Genomic DNA, 24,234 nt, shown 5'->3' on the forward strand with positions numbered 1-24,234 from the left:
ATGGCTTAATGATCCAAGCAAGAGCCCATTGTGGGGAAGGCAGAGCTCTGGAGATGACAGGATAATGTGTGGTGCAGATCAGCCCTCCTGTAATAAGCCACACTGATGCTGAACTGTGTGGAAGGCAACTCAGGAAATAGAATAATTAATAATCTACTTGGCTGAGCAGCACTTTCTCTCCTTGGATTGAGGCAGACTGCAGAAAGTTGGAAGGAAGCTACAAAGAAATGCCATAGCCTTGCAAACCTAAGGAGGGAGGGCAAGCCCAGGTTTGTGCTTTTACCTGATTCAACTTTGCTTCCTTGTGCCTCCTGTAGGATGCACAAGATTTGCACAAGCACGGAGGGCAATTGTGCTGTGTATTCCTGGGAAGGCAGTGAGCAATGCTAGTGCCCTCCACTGGCATTTTCCACCTAATTCTCCAAATTTACTTTTGAGGCCATTGTTCTCTCTCTGCAGAGCCCAGGGGCCAGATGCAAAGGGCTCCTTGTATCACTCTGCACACCCACCACCTCTGGCCAAAACCCACAGGGCAGATTTTGTCAAATGCATAAGAGAATTTGCTAATTTTTCTATCCATTTCCCCACACCAGCGCTCTCTCCATGGGTTGCCAAAGCACTCAGAGGATCAGTCCAGTGTGGCTGGCCCCCCTGCACAAAGAGCAGTGGTTCACTCCAGTTTCCTGCACTGCAGCAGAAAAACCCTCACCCAGCACCACCATAGCCAGTGGGTGCTCCACATCGATTCGTACAGGGCCTTTTGATCAGAGTTTGTTTTCTTAGAAATTGCCAAGCCCGAAAAAAGAGGAAAATAAATAAATAATAACCCTTCCCTTCTGGTGATTTCTATTGTACTGATCTAGCTGGAAATCCCATTAGTTACTTGCTTTTGATCACGACTGCTCCTCCAGGACCAGGAGATGCAGCAAGCATTCCATCACGCTGGCAAAAGAGCACATCTGAAGTGTGTTTTAATTAAAACCTTCCAGCTCTTGAGCTTTTTGTAGTATTTGCATGCAGCTGAACTTTGACCCAGCTGCTGTGGAAGAAATATCATTTATTGCTGGGTTGTCTGTCACCTTAGTGCTACTCTCAGCTCTTCAGATAGAGCTCTCCCCTCCCTGTCCCCACAGTGGGAAAAGAAAGGGCAGTAATCTGGGAAAAAGTACTAGCCAGTCCTACTACTTCTATAACATTAGCCCTTTGCAAGAAATACAAGTGTCAGAAGTAGCATTTTGGAAATCTTTCAAGGAATGAGCAAGGGATTTGCTGTCGAAATATGCTGTAATAGCAACCACAACAGAAAACGTGGAAAAACATTCCAAGCCTCACTGAAACAACACCTCTCCAATGAGAAGCAATCCAGGGGAAAAAAGCATTTCAGCCTGATACTATAAACACTAACTGGGAACCTGTAATTCATGCACATTGAGAGCTGGAGCTCAGTTCTGGTACAGCAAAATCCTTCCTGGGATACAGAAGCCAGCTTGCTGTGTGGCTGCAGACACCAGGCACAACAGCAACCAAGGGAAAAAAATCTGGCCATATGAACAAATAAATATTACAAACTGCTAACTAAAGAAGGGTCATACTCATGGCAAAAGAAATCAGACAGAAAGAAGAAGGGACCAGAGAACTGCTGGTTCAGAGAACCACCCTCTTCAAATGTGGGCCCAGTTAGGCAGCAATTTGGCACAAGGACACGAAGAGTGAAAAGCACTTAGAGTGTCTGAGCTTTACCAAGCTCTCACAGATACCCACAAGGGTGGGTAATCTCTGTGTTCTGTCCAGCATGCGTCCTGCATATTCATACACACACAAATGCACAGAATCACAGAACCACTAGGTTGGAATAGACCTTCAAGATCATTGAGTCCAACCCATGCCCTAAAAGCTCAACCAAACCATGGCAACCTCAAATGAACCATGGCACCCACGCTGCCATGTATGTACTTACACCTTCACACTCTTACAAATTCATTTGATTAGCATGATGGGTGCATGGGAGAGGAGAAATGCTCTGTGAAGCTGCCATACCCTGAGCAGTGTTTCTATAGCACAGCTCTTCAATGCACAACTACTGAAACACAAATGTCCAAACTCCTGTTTCCTCCACTGTTATATTTAATGTTTGAGGGAGATTACCATAAAGAGCTTACTTGGTTTGCTACTGCAGACAGAGAACAAGTGGGTTGTGTTATTAAATGCCTGCAAGTGTATTTCTCTAACAGCACTGAAAGTATTTTTACATTCTTTTTTTGGCTATTTTGGAATCCTGATGTCTTAAGAGTACTCTCCACAGTATCATTTATGCAGACTGTTAAAAATGTAAAACTACTTTTAATGCTAAAATCAGAGAAATAACATAGGAGACAATGGAATTACCAGCTTGCAGACTGAGATTAAAGAGCTGAATGGGACTATATCAGCAGAGAAATTCAAAAGCAACGTTCATGGGGGAAAAAAACAATCTATAAATTGATGTCATCTGGTCAGTGGAACCATTTCAGATGCTTTGCTTTTGGTCTCTGCCAGGTACTGTGCTCAGTACAATACAAAGAAAACTCCCTGGCCAAGAAGAATGTGTTTTAAGGGGATTAGAATTAGATTAGTATAAGATTACTTGGCAATGCTTTAAAAATATGCCAGTAAAATGGGAAATAAGATTTTAAACCAGCTCTATCACTCTTGTAATGTAACATGAGTAATGCCCTGCAAAAACACAAGTTTCTTAAAGCTCTGACCTTGTGAAGTTCTTACTACACGTGATTGCAGCATGGCCTGCTGTATGCTTTTTGGAAAAAAGTTAGTATTTGCTACTCATACGCCTCTAAAAACCTGGTCTCAGATTGCCCAAGATTGCCCAATATCTGCTACTTTACCCCAAGCCTGAGGTGATGCTGCTGCTGGGGATTCTGGTGGCTCAGGGATGTTACAGAGCAGTGCCAATCCTGGCTGGCCGCAGCATCTCAAGCCAAGTATTTGGGCAGCTCTCTCTCCCTCACACCCATCCGCATGCCACCATGTGGGTGCAGGCCATGGATTCATTTTCCCCAGGTATAACCCAGGATTTGCTTTTTGTACCTCATGCCTCACAAGTAGCACACTTTGAAGAAGAGTAATTGCTTCACCATAAAGATGTTTTGTCTCACTGCCACTGGGAGATGGTAAAACCTGCACCCTTCTGCACAATACACAATGGTTGTCATGAGCTGAATCTCATAATGAGATCTTCAGCATCCTTCTTTTTCTCTTTTTCAGGGGGAGGGTAGATAGAGACAACTATTTCTTACTATTTTTATTTTCATCTATAAGTAAGATGTTTTAATTTCATGTCAAAATTGAAAGGTCTGTCTGGAGATGCAGGAAAATTATTTTTATTTCATCTTTTATTGTCCTTATATATCAACCACAGGGTTGTCTCACATACTTCCAGAAAAAAAATGACCTCTAACTAAAAGTCATATTGTAATTTGGGGATTTTTTTTTCATATTCCAAAGACTTGTCTCAGTATTCAAGCATGTATTTCTAATATGTGAAGTATAACAAAAAGACTTATAACAACCATGAAAAAGCAGCAATTACCAATAGGGGAGTTGTAAATAAAAGAGTAAAATATTAATCTGCTCCATAATTCATTTGGTAGCAGACATCCAGCCATCTGGGCTGGGGTGAACTCATGACTCCAGAAAAGGACGCTGGATGAAGATTTTGCATTCAGTATAAATGCAGCCATCACCAAAAAACAACAACAACAACAAAAAATTGAAACAACCAACCTTTTGTACAGCACCAGCTTTCAGGTTTTACTTTGCCAGTGTGTTTGCTTTTCACAAGCTGCGATTGCATGAGATTGTGCTTCAAAAATATACCAAAATACTTCTTGAAGCTGATTACCAGCATATGCATGGAACTTGACAAATGAAATTATTCTCTTTCTGGCTGAACCTTCACTGGCAGATCAACACTAATTTTCACATCTTCCTGAACATGAAGGGTGTTCACAGCCAGCAGAAACATCCTGCTGCAAGGGGCAGTGCAGGGTGCACTCAGCTTTAAATAGAGACTATGGTCTCTGAGGCAGTACAGCTTACCTGCACATATTAAAACAGCCCCGTATTCACCCATCCTGGTATGGAAGACATTCTTTGCTTTTAAGATAACATTGTTCTAGGTTAAATGCTGCAATACCTGGGTTAACACGCTGGAAGCCAGTGCTGCATCTCTAAATGCAATGCTTCCATAGAGATGGGCAATTGCAAACCTTAAAACCTCTATTTATGCCACTAATAGCTCCTCTCTGGCCAGTGTGAACCTAAAGCAGAGTTTAAACTACCAGGCATACCAAATTCATAAAGGATTGCCTGCAGCCGTTAGAATTTTCTCAGAGTCCCTAAAATAATTAGACAAATTCATGCAAGAAAAATCCATTAACGGCTATAAAGCACAAAGAAGTGTTCCCTGGAGGTTGGAGAAAGCTCTAAGGAAGCCCTGGGATGTGTGTGCATCCTGCTCTTAGCCCTTCTGTGGTATCCACTAGTGACCACTGCTGGGAAGGTGGAGCAGCCCAGTGGATCAAGTATGGTTACAATGGATGTTTAAAGGCAAGCCCTGCCTAACATGCTGGCTGTGGAAAGGCAGTTTTTCAGAAGCAAGCATCTGCTTAAGCTTTTGCAGACCCTGGGCTAGCAGTTCTGGTTGAAAAGTAGAACTGCAAGACCAGTCTTGCTTCTTGTGTGAGATGATGGAACATGATGCCTCTACTGCAGCATCCCCTTGGAAATTTTCTGCTATTCCTGAAGAAAATAAGTAAACTGCTCCCTTCTCCACGCCAAACCAAACAAACCTGTGAAGACTTCAAAGTTGGAAGAATCAGACCCTGAATGTTACAGGACTTAAACCCATCAGTTCCCAAAGGCAATTTCTGGAAATGTGGTTCCCATCTCTTGCCTCATTTTCTGATGTCTTCTTTCCAGACTGTGCAGGGCTGCAGTCTCTTGAATTCAAGAGCATGCAGATACTGATGTAAGATTGCAGCAAGCTCTATGTTGCAGGTTTCCCTTTCCAAATCACCCTTGGCTGCTTTTCAAAGAATGTACCTCTCCTGACTGCTATGGAAAACACCTTCTCCCTTGCTCCCCTCCACTGCAGCATCCCAGCCTGTGCAATTAAAGGAAGGACCGTTGTTTTCAGCACACTTCCCCACTCCAAGAGCCTTCTAGCTGCTCCAAGCAGCTAGTGATTTTTAGTCAAGTAGGAAATCCGTAGCCATTCCTCCCAGACAGCATTACAGGTTGCCAGGTTCTGTCCTCCAACACCTTTGCTTAAAAAGCACTGCTGCTCCACAGGATGCAACTTCGATCTCTGGTTTGGCCTCAGACATGCAGACTTCTTGAGGCATTAGACATATTAACTCCTCCTCTGTTAGCAGGCACATCTGTACCTTTCTTCTCCTCTATGCCCAGAAGGAGGGCAAAAATATCATACAGGTCACAGAAGGGGTTTGAACAGTGGCTTCTAACTTTTCAAACAGAAAACAGGCAGGGGGTTTATCTAAAAACACACACAGAGAAGGTCTTTAAGTGCAAAGGAGTCTGTGGCATCTGGGATGCCGGCAGGGGAACTGCCCCACTCTCATACCCCCCACCTCCAGGCCAGTTCTGTGCCTGAAGCCATTCCCAGCATGGGACTTGCTGACATCAAAAGCAAAGAAAATTGCTTGGCTGTTTTGGCTGGCTTAAAGTGAATACTCCTGGCAGGTTTTAAGCCTAGAAAGGTTTTAAACATTGCATCTTTCCAGTGTGCTCCTGCAATGATACAATGGGTGAGCAGGCAACCATGAATCAAAACTGCTTGCTCCCTATGGACCCATTAGGAGACACGCCTCTGACCAGGACGTCATGGTGGGTGCTTGCTGTACACAGGGCAGATAAGGTGAGAGACCTCAAGGGAGATGCACATCTCTGTCCAGAGCGACAGCATACCTTAATCATCCAGCCTGGTGAAAGCGCTGAGAAAAAAAAAAAAGTCATGCAGTTGTCACTTGAAAAGCAAACTTCAGTATTAACAGTACACACAGACTGCTCTCTGGGAACCATTTAAATAGGTGGAAGTTCCAAAAATATGAAAACTTGAGCAAAACCACGAGCAAGGGAAGGATGGCTAACTTGATGCTGTCATTGGCACTTATGAATTATTCACTGTGCTCCAGCCCACATGCATGAGGCACACTTCTTAACACACTGTGAGACTGCATTACAGATGGCTCCCTGCCACCTGTGCTGGTAAATCCCTTGGACACATATTTTGCAGCAGTGCCATAGGGGAAAAGCATGCTTGGGTCAACTCCTGTCCCTACAAAGGGAAGAAGGTCCTCTGTCTGCCTGCTGCACCTTTAGGGTAGCGACAACGGAGGCCAGCACAATTTCTATCTCTCACGGCTTGTGGCATTGCTCATCCTTCCTAGACACTTGTTTTCCAGCAGAAAATACCAGCAAAATCCCACAGAAACAACAGAGGGTTACAGGAAAATTAGTCCTGCATGGATCAGCTCCATCTCAAGTACTGCCAGGTCTCCAAGGACTGGGGGAACAGAAGAATGCTGGGGTCACCAGTGGAGATTAGCAGTCAGCCTCTTCTTGTGCACAAAAGTTTACTGTTCCCTCCCTCTATTTCCAAACTTGAGTTCAAAAGTTTGGAGTAAAATTAAATCAGTCTGAAAATGCCAGATGGATTGCAAGCACCGATTCTTTTACTCATTATTTAAATAGAGGAGAGAGGAAGGGGGACAAACTATTTTGGAGAGAACCACCTTTTTTTTTTTTTTTTTTCAGGAAGGAATCCCTTTGAGAGTCTAACCAGAGGTAGCTTCTGCTGCCAAAAGCTGCCATAACCAGAAGAGGTGGTGCACATGAAGACTCACTGCTTGCACATTCTTTACAGTTCTGAAATGAGCATGGTCTTCATGGGATGGACAAAAGCCAAACCAACAAAACAGACCCTGGCATTTCTATGCAGTGCTGGGTTACTGAATATGTGCCAGCAGGACTCCAGCAGCCAGACCTATCCCATGGCATGCAATTTTTCAATTTCCTGCAGCCAACAGATCTTGTAGCAGGATTTCTACTGCTGCAGTTGGCCTTGAGTCACTGATTCAACTTCATTAACCAGCCTCTGTGAAAATATAATCACCATCAGAAAACCTGTGCAAGGGAAAAGATGAGACACAAGAGCTGCACCTCTTACAGATAATTCCAGGGGGAAGGTAGGTGGCCTGAGACTCCCTGAAGCCAGATGTGCCCTGCCTACTCTTACTTGACTGTTGAAGTCAGTCTTTATATCCAGAATCACTGGGCATGGAGCACTCCATTACTTGCCTCAAAGGACATTTTTTGGCGGCACCTTAAAAAAACAGATTCTCACTTTCTATGCTTGGCAGTCAGTCAGGTTTGCAAAGTCCCTCTTTCCATCTGCTTTATTTCTGGCATGGGCACACCGATGATGGCCCAGGGGAGTGCTGAAAGAGCACATCACTGGGAAGCCCATTTGATGCTACAGCTCCAGCAGACAGGCCTGGCTCACCTCACAAATGCATGTTGGGACCAGCCAGAGAGACAAGGAAACACAGTCACCACTGCGTTCTTTACACTGCAGTTTGGTTGAACCTCCTGTTGAATCAACCATGAGAGCACACAGGTGCAATTTCAACATCCCACAGTGTATCAAACACCCAAGGCTTGATCCACTAATACCTCCTGTGATTGTGGCTCCACTAAGATAAACAGGGAGACTTAACCAGAAGCTACACTTACCTACTTGTCCTTAGCACGGGACATATTTGTCACAGGTTTCCCATTTCCTCTAAGAGACCTTCCAATACAAAGCTGCAGGTGATAACTGTGCAAGGGGGTTTTTCTTGGCCTGATGCACAGAGATGCAGCTACATGGATAAATTCTGCTGCAGCTATCTATGGAGAGTTTGGGACATAAGTCACAAACCAGTACCTTTTCCTCACTGATCAGAGAGGTATCATCTCCTCATGCACAGCTACATTTACTGAGATTTATGTGGATTTAACGCCACACATCAGGGAAAATCCAGTGGCAGCAATGAAGGACCAATGCAAACCCAATAACAGGAAAATACACTTCTTCCAACAGCAGAGTTACTGGCAGCAGCCTTCACAACAGGAAAACAGTAAACAGCATTAGGACCGTGACACCCACTGATCTGCACTAAACAGGTGCCTTTAATGGGTGTCATACTGCTGTCCTCTAATATTCCTCCAGCAGATTCCATGCCACATCTATCAGTAGCACTCCCAGCATGCCTTTATTTCCTCTCCTCAAGAAACATATGAATGATCTGTCCAACACTTCAACAATCCAGTTTAATTACCAGGACAGGTATCTGCACTTCCTTGCTGCTGGCTGCCAAGCCTGTGCACGTACACCTGGGTAGCAGGAATGAGATGCAGCCCTGCTCCAGCTAGTGTTTTTCTGTTCCACAGTGAGGATCTGCCAATCTGCATCCAGCTGTCACACTGAATTGCCCACCAGGTTTCCTGGCTGAACCTTGTCTGGAGAAGGCAGGGGGTGGCTCGAGTGATCTGTCAGCACAGTCCTCACAGTCTCAAACGCCACCTGTTAACAGTCCTGGAAGGGCTTCATGGTGGATAAAAGCCACTAAATTAAATGGCAGGAAGTAAGCCAGATAGGAAAAGGAAGAGACCCTAAAACACAGAGCATGAGGGACCAGAGAAGGATAGGTCAGTCTCCAGAGCTTTATAGAAGTTGTGTGATGTCTGGTGCGTTGATGCACACAGAAGGAGAAGTAATAATGTTCTTGCCTCCCATCATACCTCCAAGTGACAGGGGACAATGGCAACTCCATGCCTGTGTCCAAAGTGACAAGTCATTTCAACTTCTGGGCAAAGGAAGGGCAGACAGATCAGAGCCCTGGACAAAGGAATAAACCAGTCGACATGATCTCTGTCTGTACAGTGCAAAACCAAGAATAACACAGTATGATTGAAATCCTAGCCCTACTCTGTCAGGGAAGCAGTGACAACATATCATACCTCATCAGCCTGAACCCAGTCACTTTAGCATCACAGTGTAGAAGAGGGATTAAATTTCCTGAAGTCACTAAAACCAACTTTCTTAGGGTAATTGTTTGTAAAGTTTAGATGTTTTAGGCATTTTTAATCAAAATGGACTCTTAGAAATTTCCCTTTCCCAGCAGGAAAGACAGCCTTTTTTTCCTGGTTTAGTGGATGGATACACCAACCTGTGAAGAAGTGGAGGTACCTCCAAATAGCCTAATGTAAAAGGAAAAGTCACAAATCCTAAAAATGTGTCAGTGTCCTGCTTAAAGGAAACATACTGAAGACTGCAGTAATTATAACCTATGAGACAAGCACTGCCCACCTCCCACCCCCCATATTTGAAGAGGCCATAGTCCAGCCCTCCATCCTGGAGACTTCCACCCATTCCAAAGGGAGGTCTGCACTGGGTCTGACTGGCTCAGGCTCCCACCCCAGACATTCCCCCAGGTTGAAGATCCACTTACCTGCCTGGTTTGTGGTTACATTTACAGACACAAACTGCCGGGCTCCGGGGTTCTGGTCGGACACTCCGTTCACTGCCTCAATTTCAAAGGTATAGTTTGTATGAGCAAGCAGATCCACCATCATGACAGAGGTGTTTTTCAGGCCGGTTTGCTGGGGGAGGTACCTGACATGACCGCCACACGCCTCACACATACCCGAGTGTGAGCTGCACTTCTTGCATGCAATATAATAAGACACATCTTTCCTTCCACCAGTATCAGCAGGGGGAATCCATTCCAGAAAGACACTAGTCTCGTTAACATTTGAGATGGCACTCCGAGGAGCAGAGGGGGGTCCTGGTTTGCAAAGTGAGAAAAACACATGGTAAAAACAGTATCATCAGTCATCCTGCTAGCTACTACTCTCTAGGCTGAAGAGAGATGTCCCCCTTGCTCATGGGGACCATTTGCAACAACACCTGAAGAACTGGGAAAACAGGGATTTGTTTTGAGCACCTTGCTCAAGAGATCTGTGTTGGGATGCAGTCACCTGAGTGGGAGGACAGGACACAGGGCTGGCTGAAACCCAAGAGGAGGAGCACTGCACCTTGGGGCATTGTCTCCGGTGCTCTCCTTGCTCTTCCTGCAAAGGGATTAGCAAGTCTTTGCCCTGTCCAAGTTCCTGTTGGCTTCACCAGGGGCAAGATTCCTCCTCCTTACCCCGCTGCCCCTTTACCACTAACCCCTAGGTCCTTAAAAAAAGACACACACTGGAGTTTTCCCACCACCCAGGTACTCAACTCAGATGCCAAATCTTTCCTCTGTATGCAGCCGCCTCTTCCCATCAGCCATTTGGCAGCAGTGAAACCAAAGCTTAGCTATCCAAATCACACTTAAGCGAGACGCCTGATGTAGCCCAAAGCAGATGGTGATCTACACGGGCCACTGGAAGCACGGCTGTGTCCAGCCACTCCATGGCAACCCTCCTGGTCCTGCCAGGCTGGTTACCCACGCCACATTTGCTTACTTTGCCAAGCCTCCCTGCTCAGGCTGCCAGCATGGCACTTGGCAAGGCTATCCAAGGAAGAGCAGCTGCTGCAGAGGTACCAGAGCACCTGCACAAAGTGGGCTGCTTCTCCTCATCCTGGTGGGAAAGGCCACAGCTGGGCAAGCAAAGCCCACCTGGAGGCACCTTCAAGACTTGCTTCCTCGCAGAAGGTTTTTGTTTTGAACAGGCTTGTGTTGCAATGAAGGGCAAGCTGCAGATACACCCTGAAGACAATGTGAAAGGACAAGCAGGAGTCTCATGCAAGATATCCTCATGTTAAGTACTCAAGGAATGCTAATGAATGAGGAAGAAAGAGGAAATTTATCAAAGCAAGCCAGGATGGATTTTAGTCACAGACCACCAGTAACTATACAGCAAGGGATGGGATTTTTGCAAGGGAAGGCAACACAGCACCCTCCTCTACAGTTTGAATGAAGTTGTCAAAACCCATGAGCAGCTCCTTGAAAAGGGTCCAATGAGTAGCTTCACTAGCTAGACATCCATATGAATCCTAACAGGCTGACTTAGGCTGTCATCTTCTCATTTTGTTGTGATAACTAAACTCAATTCGTTATTTAAAACAGGCAGTGTTGCAAAAATGAAATCACCTTATAAACCAGAAGCATTCTCCTCCATTTCCTTTTTCTATTTCCCTCTCTGAGTCTATAAAATTTGTAACACTGATAAACTGAAATACTGTAATGATTTCGACTCAAGCTGTTCTGATTCAATGAGAAACTCGCTGCCAGAGGAAATAAATAATCCTGATGTATTTTTTTTCTTTTGTTTTTCAGAGGAAAAGCAGTGAAGAAAAAAGCTAAGTTGGCTTAGGAAATGCCAGATCATCTTTGTTTTGTTTTGTGATCCCTTCAGATCCCTACAAATAGGGAGCAATCCACTCCCAAGCTGCACCCCAGGGATGCAGCACTATTGAGCTAACAACACCAACATAGAGCCCAAGACAGGACTATTTTCTGCAGCATCATACTTGTACTGATATAATGGAAACCACTGAATTCATCACTGGAGCTGTATGGAGTTATATGTGCTGTACTTGAGGATTTTTTTGTATGTTTTTTACTGGTTAAATTGCCCTATTTTTTCTTCCACTGGATGAATGCCCTTTTGCTGATGCCAGTACTCTAGGAAAAAATAGAGAACTCAGGCACAAGAAACACTTACTGGACAATGTGTCTTTAACAGGGGATAAATTATTACTTTTGTAAAGTCACCAGAGGTTTTTACTTGCTTTGTACAGAAAAGTCAGCTACTCTTCTTGAGGGCTTAAAAACATCAGCTTCAGTGGAAATGCTTTAAAACTGGCTTTTGTAACCTATAAAATTAGTGTTCTCCCAGGGCCTCAGAGAAAGGTCTTTAGTAGAATCCTGAAGCTGTACCTGAATAAAACTTGGCTAAACCCCAGCTGGGAGAACAAAAAGGTGTTTTTACCTTCAGAATAGGGGGGGCCTAGATCTGCTAAGGTGGTTTAATTTCCAAACTCCTGTTTTCAAGGGCACAGATATTAGTCTACTCAGTTTAAAAAAGATCAATGTAATTTTAAAATTTGCTACTTTATACCCTTAGATTCACTCCTTTTGCACCACAGTTTTCTGACAAGAGGCAAACGCTTTCTGAAAACAAAAATATTTTAAAACAAAAGTATTTTCTTGATGGACAGCAAACCTGTTGTTTACTGATGCACATATTTTAAAAATATAACGTAAGAGAGAAATTACTCTGAAGATAGAAATATATGTATGTAAACACTCAAAGTTAACTGTAAAGTTTTTGCAAGTAGACTATTACAGTAAATACAATAAAGTCTACGATTTTTCCCATGTGTCTTAATACTACAAATATTTCCCCAACATGCACTGAGAAACAATAAAGCTACTTGTAAGAGACATGAGGAGAAAAGGGTGGAACTGTTTTGCTTTTAAAGAGATGTTGTGCAAGGAAGTGAAGCTAGGATTACTTAGTTAAGAAGAAACAAAATGCAATTACTTACTGGAAGATGCATAATAATATTAAAAGAATTCTCAAATATCCATCAGGAACAAATTTTTTTCTTTTTTGTCTGAGAGCACTAATTATTTCAGACTGCATCACAGCACAATCAGTTTCAAAATTACCAATCATTACTTATAAGACATACTTAAGAAATTGGAAAAATTGAACAAAAATATATTCCTCCCTCTCTCTGTACTTAACTGAGCAAGTGACAGTGATACAGCAGCTAGTTTTCTTTAGTGATGCTGCTGGTGGTGGTGGTGGGGAGACTCATGCAGCTTGGAACTGAAAAACTCTCACTTTAAATTAGGAAAATGTGATTTTACAGCTATACTGAGTGGCAACTTTGCAGGTGTAGACGTGAAAACAAACATTGATGTATTCTCTAAAATTAACTGCATTTCTTGTTGAAGGAATCCTATGAATATTATTAACTTCTGTGGCAATAAATAATAAAAATGTTAAAAAAAAAAACCCTTGCAATATTTTCCTACCAGTCATGAATCAAGTCTCTCTCACTTTTGTTTTAGCTCACGATGAGCAGTTGCCTTGCAGAAATAACTGGACTGGTTTAGAACACCAGTGTTGCTACCTACTCTTTACTGCCCCTGCCAAAATCTTCTACCCCTGCTGCTGAGCTGGCACAGCACATGGAGCCCTCCTCATCACCTTCAGCAAAAAGAGAGCAGTATTAGGACAAAATCCTAAGAAAAGATGCATGGGGAGGGTGAGGGTGACAGAAGCACATGGAGAAGGCTCAGATATTCCACCCTGCTTTTGGGGAGGTAGGTGTGAATGCCAGCAGAGGTGCTGCAATGTCCTCAGCTGTGGCTCTGGGGTTTGCAGTGGGAAGCAGAAGCTGAGTTGCACCTTGATGGGTATTAAACTTCTCATCTGCCCCAGAAGGACTCTTTACCCTGCCAAGCCATATCCTAACACAGCTTCAGGCACCACGTCTGGGCTTTACACTAGCTTACAGTAAACTCTCAAAACAAAAGTAAAACCCACACTGAAAGAAAACCACCGTTTTACTGTTTTACGAACCAGTAAAAGCCAACAAACTCAGTGACCACCAATAAACAAGCACAAAATCCCCAACCAAACATAAAAAGAAAATCCCATGGCAGTTGTACGTTGGAAATTACAGCCTTCACCTAGAGGGTTTGAACTGCACTAGAAACCTGGGAGAGATAGGCTCTTGAACTTTTTTTTAACAGGAGTTTTTCACCTCACTTGCTTGTGCCTCTCCAAACCCTGCTGATGCTACTCAGGCCACAGGCATGCATAAACATCCTCCTCTGGGATGGCAGCTCCTTCCCTGGCTAAAGCACCAGCAGGACAGACTGCATGTGCACCTTTCCATTCTGGGAAGGGCAAAGAGCAGCACCACTGACAGTGGGCAGGAGGCACAGCAGACACCAGAGTCTGGCATAACTCTCTCTCAGTTGCTGGCTTTGGCTCTGTCTATTTTATGAGTGTTCCAGAGCTCAGTGTGTTTCCCAATACCATGCTGGACCACATTTATCTGAGTTTTTTAAAGTCAGGCCAAGGGGTAAAATGAACATCAAGAAATGCTGCTATCAGATTTTTCATACTATAACCCACCCTGGCCATGCCTCCAAAAAACTCTGGCACACCTATTTAATAAACTGGGAAGTGCTTGCATGACTCAACCCCCGACCTCTTTGATCTGACAGCACCAGTGACTCCAATGCTGCCTAAGGCTGCCTTCTCCTTCCCTGCAGCACAGCTTCCAACAGCCATGCTCCTTTGCCTGGTGAAAATCAAAGGCAGAGTTCAAGGGGCCCAATTCTGCTCCAAGTGCCTCCTGCAGGCAAGCAGAGAGCTGCCAAGGGCAGTTTCCTTTGAGAGAGCGTGTCTCCAACAGGAACAGACTTTTTCTTTCTCTTTTTGAAGTGGAAAGATAGGAAGGACATCTGTATTTACTGGGAAAGGCACAAAAGCCACTACCATCTCTACATGATGCAAAGTACTTCCCTACAGTATGGAAGTCACCACTGCACCATTGTCCAGTGGCTCTGAGTATGTATGGAGTCATAAATCTACTTTTTCCTCCATTGCTTAAGTTTCTTGGAAGGCCCAACTGCTCCTGCATCAGTAGTTCAACTCCATTTCAGAAATTTTCAATCACTTCTGCACCACAAAAGTTACATTTGGAGCATCAGTCCCAGCTCAGATCTGTGCTATACTCAGCAGGACTAGGTGGGGGCATGGAAATTGTGGCCTTAAGTATCTGAAACATAAACTGAACAAGGGACTTTCAAGGTACAGCTGACAGAACAGCTCATGGATGGCAGGAGAAGGGTAAAATTAGTGATTCTGATTACACCAGCTCCACTCTGGAGTCCCAGTAGCCCAGCGTGCCTGTTACACTGCCCACGCCCCTACACCCAGGGGATAAGTTCTACATTTTGCAGAAGCAGTTTCCCTCACAGAGTTTTGAGAAGGATGGCCATCTCCAGGCAGATTGGAAAGACAGGGCTCTCCCAGCTTGTTTAGTGAAAATGAGCTACGGGATGACACCAAGCAGGGCCATGGAGATTCCATCCATGCCCGCTGCTGGCAGGGACTACCCTGCAGTTAATTCCGCACATGTGTCCCATGCTGGCACCCAAGCACACACCAACAGGGATGGCTGGTGCCATGCTAATGGCTGAGCCCACCCAGCAGTGCAGGGAGCAGACAGAGCATTTGCTCATTACAAAAACTCTTCCTGGCTTGGATGGCAGCTTTCAAAGCAAAAAGCACTGAGAAGCCTCTTCTCGTGTAACCCGAAGTACGGTGGACAATGACAGTGACATTACAAGTGTGTCAAGACTAGCTCAGACTCCAGTGCAGAGCCTGAAAAAGCACATCAGTTAGTATCATAATGTCTAGTCACAGTACAGGAACAGCTTGAAAGGATTAAAAACAACCCTATAAGCACATGCTTACTTGTACAGGCCATTGTAGGTGGGTCTGATTCCTTCCTAAAATAGTGTTCTTCACACAGGCAAGATGTGGATGCTTCATCAAGTGTGTAGCTGTGAGGGGGACATTTGCTGCAGGATGGACTGTGGGGTGAAGCTTTGAAGAACCCAGGTCTGCATACTGTAAAAGAAGAACCACAGGCTAAGCTCTCCCATCATAAAATCAGTCTCTTCACATTTCCTTTAAAAAAAACCCCATATCTTCAGCTATAAAACAGACAAATACTCACAAGCTATTTAGTTTGCATATTTTAAAACAGTCTATGCCACTAGCAGATAGTGCATACTTAAATATCTGCATGAAAAGAGAATGTGAATTTGTTGATTATTTCTTTCCCCTAGCATCTGCCATTGCTGGATCTTTATTTTCCTTGTTGAATGCATTAGAGGTAACATCATCTGGGCTCTGCTTTAGAAAACATTACTGTGATTTTTTTTTTCCTTCAGTCTTAGCAAAACAGGTAAAATACATTTCATGGTTTTTTGTTTAAGGTGTTCTACACTCAGAAATCAATGTCTCAGCAAACAAATAGCAACACAGTGGTGGAGGGGATCTCAAGATCGACATCTTTAAGACATTGTGATAAGGCTACTTCCCTAGGGTCCTTCCCCCTGCAAACCTGTGAGGAATTTTAAAGTGCTCCACATGACAGGCTGTTCTGGGTATAGTCTGAACCAGGCATGCTAACCATACAAGATATTTTTCCAGCTCCAATACATATGCATGACGAAGCACAAGGACTTGATCTGAGAGCTACTTTTTTTCTTACAAATCCACGGCTATGGGTAGCTTGGGATTTTTATTTTTTTTTAAGTAGTTTGAAATGAACACAGTAATATCTTGTTTCCATCATCCTGAAACAAGTGCTTTTTCACCTATGCAAAGCTCTCTGCGCTTCACCTGTGTGTGCACACTCTGCCAGAAGCAGTGATAGCCACAGTTTTGCAAGTGTTTTTTTTAGGGAAAAACCCAGCTGGCTCTGTATCATACCATTATACACAGAATTACAAATGCACTGTTAGCAAAAGGAGGAAATGTTGATTTTCTGTTTGTCTCAAAAAACAGAGGCATAGGGACATGTTAAAGTAGCTGTAAAGTGCTGTTACCTTTCTTCCTTCTGAATTGCTTTAAAATATTTCTGCCCAGTATGATATTAATGATGCACAGATCTGCTAGCAGACTTGAAGAAGTTACCTGTAAATCCCAGAGCCTTTCCATCTGCATTCAAACTCTCCCAGTTGTAATTAGCTTGCAAAGGAAATGAGTGTACAGTGAAAGCATTAATATTATCCCATCAGGAATGTCCCAGACAATCACAGCATGTGCTAAAACTCAGCAAGTGATGAAAGAATTCATCTTCACCGTAGGTAAAGTATAGGTTTTTACTAGTGCTCCCTTTCCTCTGATGGACCAACTAGGACAACTGCTTCTAAGGTTGGCTCTGCTTCCTGCAGTACCAGAGAAACTCCCTTGACATCTTCCCTTTTACGTCAGTAGTTTCTCCACCAAAGGTGAGACCCTTGCACATCAATTCCCAACTCCCAGAGCTGAACTGTAGGTCTTTGGTGATGAAGATCACTCATGCATCAAATGTGTGATTCAAGAGCATCCAACAGACCTTCCCCAGACCCACCTCCACAGCCTTGCCTGGACCATGCACCTCTCAGAGCAGGCACCACGCAGCCCTGAGCAGGTCCCAAGCTCAGCACAGGCTGCCAGGTCATCCCATGGATCTGCAGCCTCTCTGCCCTGCTGTATGGGGTGATCAGCTCCCTTCTGACCTCCCCAAACCAACACCCTCCCACTCTATTCCACAGCTTCCTTTCTTCCCACAACACAGGCAGAGAACAACTGGTTGGACTGGAGGGATTTACAGGTTCTAAAATCCCGTTTTCCAAAATTGCTCATCATCCAACTAGTGTTCCATTCCTAGGCTGTGGTATCCATCTGCAGGATGCAGTTGTTCTGCTTGGTGCCCAGACACCAGGAGCTGTGAACAGATCTAGGGCTGAATCTGTGCTTGATGGCTTTCAGCAAACTTGCCACAAGCTGCCCTTGTGATTTATGGCACATCCCTCAGTTTCCAGCACACACTTAAATTCTTCTATTTACTTTACAATCACCTTCAAATGCTGCCCTACCTACAGCAAGGATTGTTACAGAGTCTCTGGAGAGTCTTCTGGGAGAAGAGATCACCAAATGGTTCCTTTCTAGCGCACAATTTGTATTTCAAGGTCAAATCAAACACCCTTGCACACGCAGACAGCAGAGGTGGGGAAATGAAAGCACTAAAATGTGCAACATGTAATGACAGCAGTGCACATCTATTGTGTACACAATGTAATTAGCCCTCAAAAAAGGACTTGAATTTATCTCATTATGTTCTATCAAGACAGACAGAAAATCATTATAGCACAAGAGTTTACTGTGCTTCTATTTTGTGCAAAGCAGCAAATGTAAAATAAGTCAGATTTCCTTGACAGATTTGAAACGAGCTGTAGCTTGTTGATGATGGTACAATACGCGCTTCAGCTCAAAGGGAATGTGTGGTTTTCATGAATAAATATGGAGCCAAGAGATGCACAAGGCAAATAACCCATGTCTTAATGAGAGATGTGAAATAGAACTGAACTAGACTAATTTTTGTATAAACTGCAGGCTCTCATGGGCCAGGTAAGTCCCATTTATATTCAAAAAGTATTAGGAGGAATGCTCAAGAGCATTATGCTATCCTGAAGATTTCCACATGAGTCCTCAAAACAAACAGGCAGCAGAGCAGCATCCTGTTGGATTCAGGTGAAATATTCCTGTGTCAGTTAGAAAGGAAGAATTCAGGGACAGGAGATGGGCTATGCAAAAAAGAGGAGTATAGAAAACCAAAATCAATGCAAGAAGTGCCACAGTGAATGGCGTTGGCTGAATCCACACACCTGACACAGATGCTCTGGGGAGGACAGGGGGATTTGCAGGGCTCTCCAGCACAGTCTTCCAGGCTCTCATGACCAGCAGCTCCATGGAAGCCACACTTGCACTACCAGGCTCAAGAACAGAAGCAGCTGTAGCTGCATGGGTGTCTCAGGCACAACTTGTATCTCCTACAACACTTCCCTCTGTATCCTTTCCTGGGTTTGCTTTGTACACAACACAGAGGAGAGGACAGCCTGTGAGATGGTTCCAGCAGCAATTGTTTAACAGACAGAGATGCTGTGATGGAACGGACCCTGCTTAGATGGAAGCTGACCCGGGGGCACCCTACGCCTCCACACTGCAGAGCAAGTATCAGAGCAGGTGGATGAGCACAGTCTTTGCTGGGCTGAACAGCCAAAAGCAGCAGCTGGTACCCTGCCCATGTTCTGCCACTGGTGGCAATGTCTCAGACATTTTGCAAATTTGTTTCAGAGCAGAACAGGGCCAAAACCAACTTACCTTGCATGTACCTTGGGTTTTGGTCTCTTATCTTACCATTCGTCTTCTGACAGTCAATCTTATAATCTCTTCATGAAGTATACATGGCTTTATTTAAAATTACATGGGTGTCTGGTGTTTAATTCCTAATTAAATCCTATTTTAGTCTTCTTATATTTTTATCTTAGTATTTCCAATTCACCAGCCATTGAAAGGATACACAGAACTAGCACAGTACAGTCATACAGATAATGGTGCTATCTATCTTTTAAAGGGGATAGGAAAGCAGAAGAAATAAAATGAGCTTAAGGCTCCCCATAATCTGCTGCAAGCCAGCTGAAAAGAAATGAAATCAAGTTTGAAGCTGTTGATGAGATCTGCTTCTTTCTTCTTAATATTAAAACTCTTTAACTGATTAACAGCCAGTGATGTGTGAAAATAGTCTTTAAATTAAATCGGTTGCTAGAAAAAAAAATATTATTTTTAGAGACAGCAAATACGCCATAAACAACCTGCTAGTGTTAGGTACAAGTGGGATGTGTTTCTGTTAGTAGCACATCCATTATTAGCAAATCAATTTCACTCTTTTTATTTTTAATAGCAACCACAAAATGTGGCATGCACAGAGCATTAACATCTGTGCAGCCTCTTGCTGCACTCTTTAAAGGGGCCAGAGAGAGATTGCCGTGGTGAAGGATGGCAGCAAGAGCATCTTGGGATTGCAATGGCATGGGCTGATCCCTTAAACCAACAGCAATTGGATTAGAAACTGTCTTTGAACCTTGCAGAGCAGAGCCCACAAGAGCCATGCTGAAGGACTCTGGCTCCTGGAAGGAATGTGGGTGGATGGAGGTAGAACCACTGGTCCTCTTACAATGAAAACTGGCCTCTGCCAACAACATGCTGAATGTGCTATACCAGTACTAGAGACAGTGAGTACTGGTGAGGAGACAAAGCAAAAAGAGGTGAGAACTAACCAGTAACACCACCCAGCTGGGACTGCTTGCCAGATTATTTTCTGCAAGCCTTAACATCCAGTGATTTGCAGCTGCATCCCTGTAACCATCCCTTCCCTGAGCTTTGGCTGAAGACTGCAGCCAACAGGCAGGGCTGCTCTCCTCTCCAGCTCCCCATGCCTCTGCTGCACACTGACCCAAGGCAACATATGCTGGAAGCAAGGACCACATCCAAGGCTTTCCATACTCACATGACCATGTCAGCAAAACCACCCAAATATCACTGAATTATTAAGGCTGGAAAATACCTCCAAGATCACTGAGTCCAACCAGTGACTAAACACCACCATGTCAACTAAACCACAGCACCAAGTGCCATATCCAGTCATTTCTTGAACGCTCCTAGGGATGGTGACACCACCACTTCCCTGGGAAGCCTGTTTTAATGCTTGAAAACTCTTCCAGTGAAGAAATTCTTCCTGATGTCCAACCAAATCTTGCCTGGTGCAGCTTGAAGCCATTTCCTCCCATCCTGTCACCAGTTGCCAGTCAGATGTTTTCCTTCCTAAAGTATGTCCAGCCTTTCTGGACCCTTTTTTTATTAAGGACTGTATCTGAATCAGTGTTCTGAACAGGCCAAAGTCTGCCCTTTGGAAGTCCAAGGCAGGTTTTGTAGACCCCTTTCCTTACCTCACTAAGAATTGAACACTTTACAATTCCTTGGTCACAATGCCCAAGGTGGCCTTCGACCCCCACATCTCCCACCAGCCCGACTCTCTTCATAAGCAGCAGGTCCAACAGGACACTGGCCCTGGTAGGCTCACTCACCAAGTGTGTCAGGAAGTCAATATTTCACACACTCCAGGAACCTCCTAGGCAGCCTCCTCGCCACTGTGCTGAGTTTCTAGCAGACATCCAGGAAGTTGAAGTGTCCCATAAGAACAAGGGATAATGTGAAACACCAGCCAGCTGCTTGTAGGATACTCTATCAGTCTCTTTATCCTATAATTAGTATTAGTGTGAATTCCAGTTTTGTCCCTGTAGAGAGAGAAGCTAGGAAACATGACCCTATAAGCCTTGAAACCCCAGGAGATATAAATAAGGTCCAACTTATTACTCTTTCACACTCTTGTGATGCTGGGAGGATAAGCTCACAGTACTCAAGTGCTTAGGATCAGTAAAGTGACCTTTCATATGTCCCAGAACATAAAACTCAAACAGGAATTACACTGTCTCCCTTGCAGAGCACCAAATTAGTCTCCACAGTAATCAGAAACCACAAGTGTAACTCATAAGGTAGTGCCACTAATCCATAAATAAAGCTAAAGGACTAAATCTAACAAAAATTAATGAGAATAAGGATGCCTACCCTAGATGGAGCACAGGTTATCTGGCTGAGGTTTCCTCCCCAGCCTGGAAAGACCCCTGGCTTCTCCTTCACACCCTCAGTCCCATTTACCTTTCCAGACTTCCAACTTCTTCAGACAGGGACACATAGCTCAAATTGTCACAGCTTTTAAAAGTAAGCACAGTGTAAAACTCTCTGCCCCATGGACAGACCCATAGTCCACAATGAGACAGCTCTCAGCTGAAACACGAGCAGGATATGGAGGGATGTGCATGTATATGTGTGTGTGTTTTCAGCTCTGTAGCTCATCAGCTCTGCTTTCATTAGCACATTGCTCCAGTGCAGGGAATATGCCCTGAGAGTTGAAGGATCTGAGCAAAAACAAGCTACAAATAAATCAACCCCTGTTCTCTGGAGCTGCCATGCCTTGAAGTGTTTGCACGAGAAGAGGGTGCTGCTGCCTCTTAGATGTGTCCAAAACCTATAAAAGGGTTTAGCAAGGTACAGTCTTTACAATGTGGAATCAATTAAAATGCTGAGAGGCTCCAAGCCTCAGCTTGTGCTCCTGACACGCTCTTTTACTTACAAGAAAAAACAAAACAGAAAACCACAACGGACTGTCTTCGTGTCTCCCAACAAGCACAAACATATGAATGCCAAGCTCTTCTAAAAAGTGTTTCAAGAACTACAGCAACCCACCACAGAGCATCCTTCTGCAGAATTTACAAGCAGGCTCCCAAGAGCTAATCCAGCCCTCCCTATAAGCTTTCCTGAACGGCACACTGACACTGAAATTGCTGCCAAAGCTACAAAGCTACAGAAAAATGTGTAAAATGCCCCGATTATATCTCTTTTAGGCTTGGTCTCTTCTATCTGCAATAGTGCAATGCTGCTTCCTGTAGCATGCCATGGGGATTTGAAGGGAATTAAATAAATACCCACTAGTAAAACATTGTAATTTGAAGCTGCCGGTTCACTTCAATCCAGCAGACTTGCCAGCATCTTTCAGGAAGCCCAGCACCCAATGCTGCAGTCCAAGAGCTGCAAACGGTCCTTTTAAATGATGTCCTGGAGCTTGCTGGACAAGTGAGGCATCTACAGGCTCTGCACTGTGAAAAAAAATAGACTCAGCCTCTAGCTTGAATCTCAACCAATTCATGCATCTCAAATGGGAAATATTCTTTAAAGCTTTTTTTTCTTTTGTTCTAAGAAAACATTGTCTTTTGATGCTGTCCTGCCCAACCCCACACTAACTCAGGCTGAATTATTTCCACTCTGCATTGAAATCAGAGCTCTGAATACAAAAACAACCTTAAAAACTAGAATATAAATAAGTTAGTGCTTTCAGTTCCTTCCTCTGAAATACCACTTTTTTCTATCACGTGGCTCGCTAAGTTGTCACACAATAATTTATGACATAACCGTAGTCGCTAGAAAACTAAGAATTAACTGCCACTAATGACATTAATGTCTTTTCTCTAAATGGTATAAAACTTTATCACATGGCATTGCTCTGAAAAATTCATCAAATTCCCAAGTAATTCAAGACATAAAAATACCTAGAACACAACACATTTGAAAACGCTCATGCTTACATTAGTATCTTAATGGGCTATATTTCTGCACATTCTGACTTTGCTCTAAAGAAGATTTTAGAGCAATCAATGAGGCAAAACCTGAGTCAAGCCTAAACTCTCAGCAGCATGATGGAGGAGCAGGGAAAGAGATTTATACTGGCATATATGCAAACCCACGCTATCATTTGGGTTGATTTCACAGAAGGAAAGCAAGCTATGGAAAATAAATGGTCTTAGGGGAAACAGAAGATTTTTCAAAAGCATTTAGCACTGCACAGGCTTGCTCCCTGTGCCAACTGCAGGGCTAGGCAGCTGTGCTTTGGTTTTGTGAGGTCTTCCTTTTTGCCAAACTTACCTCTCCAAAAAAAAAAAACTGAGAGAAACTGGTACATTTCTAGAGAAAGCAATTAAGGTGAAGTGTCATTTCCTAGCAAAACCAAAATTTCTGTGACCAGCAGCTGCATGCTTTTGCAAGCATGTACAAGGGCTCCTTCAGCTCTCAGCACAGGCAGCACCTGCAGTCTTCCTTGCTCTCTAGCTACAAGGGACAGATCCAGGTTGATCTCACTGAACCCCAACTATCTGGCTTACAATAAAAAAAGGAAGTCCAGATCCTGTCACTGCAGCTTTTCTGCCTATCATATTTATAAATTCTGTATTTTCACAAATCTCTAGGTCCACAAAAATCTGTGTATCTTCAGTTTGTTCTCTGGGGTGTGGGACAAAGATGCACTTAAATTACTCCTAAATTACTGTCTCAGTTTTTTTAATGAAGACAAAATGAAATCATTTTACTCCCTTAAACAGAGGAAGCCATGATTTGCAATGCTGCACCTAAAGGAAAAATACAATTTAAGACACAGAAGGCAGCACAGACACATTTGTTTCCTCACGCTCATAAACATAACTTAAGATGCCCGACTCCACACATAATCCAAGAGGCACAGGAGTCTATTTTGGGGGTTTGTGCACACAAAGACACACACCCGGGTTATCCTTTGTTATGCGAATGGCGACTTAAACATTCAAGCTGCAGTGTCATGCTAAGCGAGGGGAGGATTGATGGACAGGGCACAGAACTCCCCCGAGTTCCACAGCAGCATTGACTGAATAGCAATAACAAGCATCGTCCCTAAAGGCAGCTCGGGGGACAGGATCAAACTTGAAAATGATGCAGCCGAAACCCCCGTGTCCATCTGTACACACCTATTACACACAGTAGTGCAAAGATCAGTTGGCAAAATCTCCTGGAAAATAGGGCTCTTCAAAGAGCCCTATGTTTGCTGGCACAATACTACAATGGAAGGGTTTTAGTCTTATGGTTCAGTCTGCCATAAGGATCTGGAGC

The 24,234-nt window shown here is 43.9% G+C and overlaps 1 protein-coding gene across 9 annotated transcripts in view; it reads right to left on the reverse strand.

Annotated features, from left to right (window-relative positions):
- EPHA5 (EPH receptor A5) overlaps positions 1–24,234 on the reverse strand; it is a 193,214-nt gene that overhangs the window by 71,442 nt on the left and 97,538 nt on the right. For 6 of the 9 annotated variants that reach the window (XM_036382380.2, XM_036382376.2, XM_036382381.2 and 3 more), the window contains exons 4-5: positions 15,565–15,720; positions 9,573–9,908 (exon numbers count right to left, since the gene is read on the reverse strand). The exons of 1 other annotated variant lie outside the window; for it this stretch is intronic. In XM_036382380.2, the coding sequence (XP_036238273.1) occupies positions 9,573–9,908; positions 15,565–15,720 (492 nt within the window). The remainder of the gene's footprint in view (positions 1–9,572; positions 9,909–15,564; positions 15,721–24,234) is intronic. 2 more of the 9 variants (XM_036382382.2, XM_036382383.1) reach the window with 1 other exon arrangement.

The sequence above is a fragment of the Molothrus ater genome, chromosome 4 (assembly GCF_012460135.2).
Source record: "Molothrus ater isolate BHLD 08-10-18 breed brown headed cowbird chromosome 4, BPBGC_Mater_1.1, whole genome shotgun sequence".
NCBI classification, from domain to species: domain Eukaryota; kingdom Metazoa; phylum Chordata; class Aves; order Passeriformes; family Icteridae; genus Molothrus; species Molothrus ater.